At 41.7% G+C, this 1,588-nt stretch overlaps 1 protein-coding gene across 1 annotated transcript; it reads left to right on the forward strand.

Annotated features, from left to right (window-relative positions):
- Positions 1-335: 335 nt before the first annotated feature.
- Positions 336-1,353, forward strand: LOC118337729 (tyrosine-protein kinase receptor TYRO3-like; the record flags this gene model as incomplete). Its single annotated transcript, XM_035674827.1, is given in 2 exon segments — positions 336-428; positions 1,232-1,353. Coding segments are annotated over 2 exon segments (215 nt in total), but the record flags the coding sequence as incomplete, so codon positions are not given.
- Between the last annotated feature and the right edge of the window lie 235 nt (positions 1,354-1,588).

Genomic DNA, 1,588 nt, shown 5'->3' on the forward strand with positions numbered 1-1,588 from the left:
TCTACAACACAGAGTCCAACGCTAACATTATTGCTAAGCTTGTGGGACATATTGTCTGATTGTGCTTTCAGCTGGATAACGTTAGCTTGCTAACCCAATGACAGTGAATATATAATGGACAACGCCAACACAGAAGTGTCTTAAACCTGTCTGTTCTGAGCCACTAAAGCTCTAAAAGATTATTATTAAATACACCTGTGTTATCAATTATATGATTTATTTGAACAAACTGACTCAGTGTCTCTCTACAAATAAATAACTGTTTACATTTGCTGATGTACCAGAGGTAAACCCTAACCCTGTGTGTGTGTGTGTGTGTGACTTGTGACCTCCAGCTGACATCACTTCATCAGGTGACATTGAGCAGTGTTTGAAGGAGGCAGCCTACATGAAGGACTTTCACCACCCCAACGTCATCCAGCTCATCGGTAACACACACACATACATACATACATACATACATACATACATACATACACACACATAACCTACATCCATAATTGTGGATGTTCTGTAGATGTTCTGTGGATGTACTGTGGATGTTCTTTTGTTCTGTGGATGTTCTGTAGATGTTCTGTTGTTCTGTAGATGTTCTGTGGATGTTCTGTTGTTCTGTAGTTAATGTTTGATTTTATGATGTGGACACGGGTAACGTTTTCTTCTACTGACTCTTCCACGTAGGTTTTGTTTGCACAAGCAGCTTCAAGGTCATTCATATGGACTCCACAGTTCACATACATAAAGATAGCAGCATATGACCACAATAACAATAAACAAAGCTAAAGTCAAACAGAGCGTTTATAAAAAGGTTAAACTCTCAGGTTGAGCTCATTGGTGGAGGTTTTGATGAGATGGTCGGGGCGGTCAGGAGCTGGAACAACAACCCTATATAACGGGGGCAGGCCATGCAAAGTGTTGAACGGGATAAGTAAGACTTTAAAATGGATTCTGTGTTTTACTGGAGGTCAGTCAGAGAGTGTAACAGCCTGTAGCTGCTGCAGAGGAAAGACTACATTATGTAGCTCTCAAACAGATTGTTGGTGGCAGTGGTAATGTTGCACCGATAAAGGGACTGACCTACGTAGAACAGTCCGTTTACAAGACGGAGGAAGAGTCGATGATGAAGGTAGTGAGGTTACTGAGTTTAAGTTTAAAGCTGCCTGTGGTCAATAACAATTATAAGAGACAGATCGTTGTTAATGTGGTTAAAAATATTTCTTCTGTCCTATAGGAGTGAGTCTTCACCGGCGTCATGGTCAGAGGCTGCCCATCCCGATGGTGGTTCTTCCTTTCATGAAACACGGAGATCTGCACACGTTCCTGCTGCTGTCCAGACTGGGAGAACATCCGTTTGTAAGAGTAACATACCGCTATTACTATAGGAACGTACCGCTGTTGCTTTAGGAACGTACATGATAAAAAATTCTACTTGTGAGTTAATTAATCAGCTCAGTTAACAGTTTGAGTTTATGAAGTCATCGGATATAAATATGGCCGACAGCTCTTACATAACTCTCTCTATCCCCCCCTTGGTGGCTGCAGTACAGACTCTCTCTCTATCTCCTTCTGGTGGCTGACTGCAGTATAG

Source organism: Morone saxatilis, unplaced genomic scaffold, assembly GCF_004916995.1.
Source record: "Morone saxatilis isolate NCDOM2014 unplaced genomic scaffold, NCSU_SB_2.0 Contig385, whole genome shotgun sequence".
NCBI classification, from domain to species: Eukaryota; Metazoa; Chordata; class Actinopteri; family Moronidae; genus Morone; species Morone saxatilis.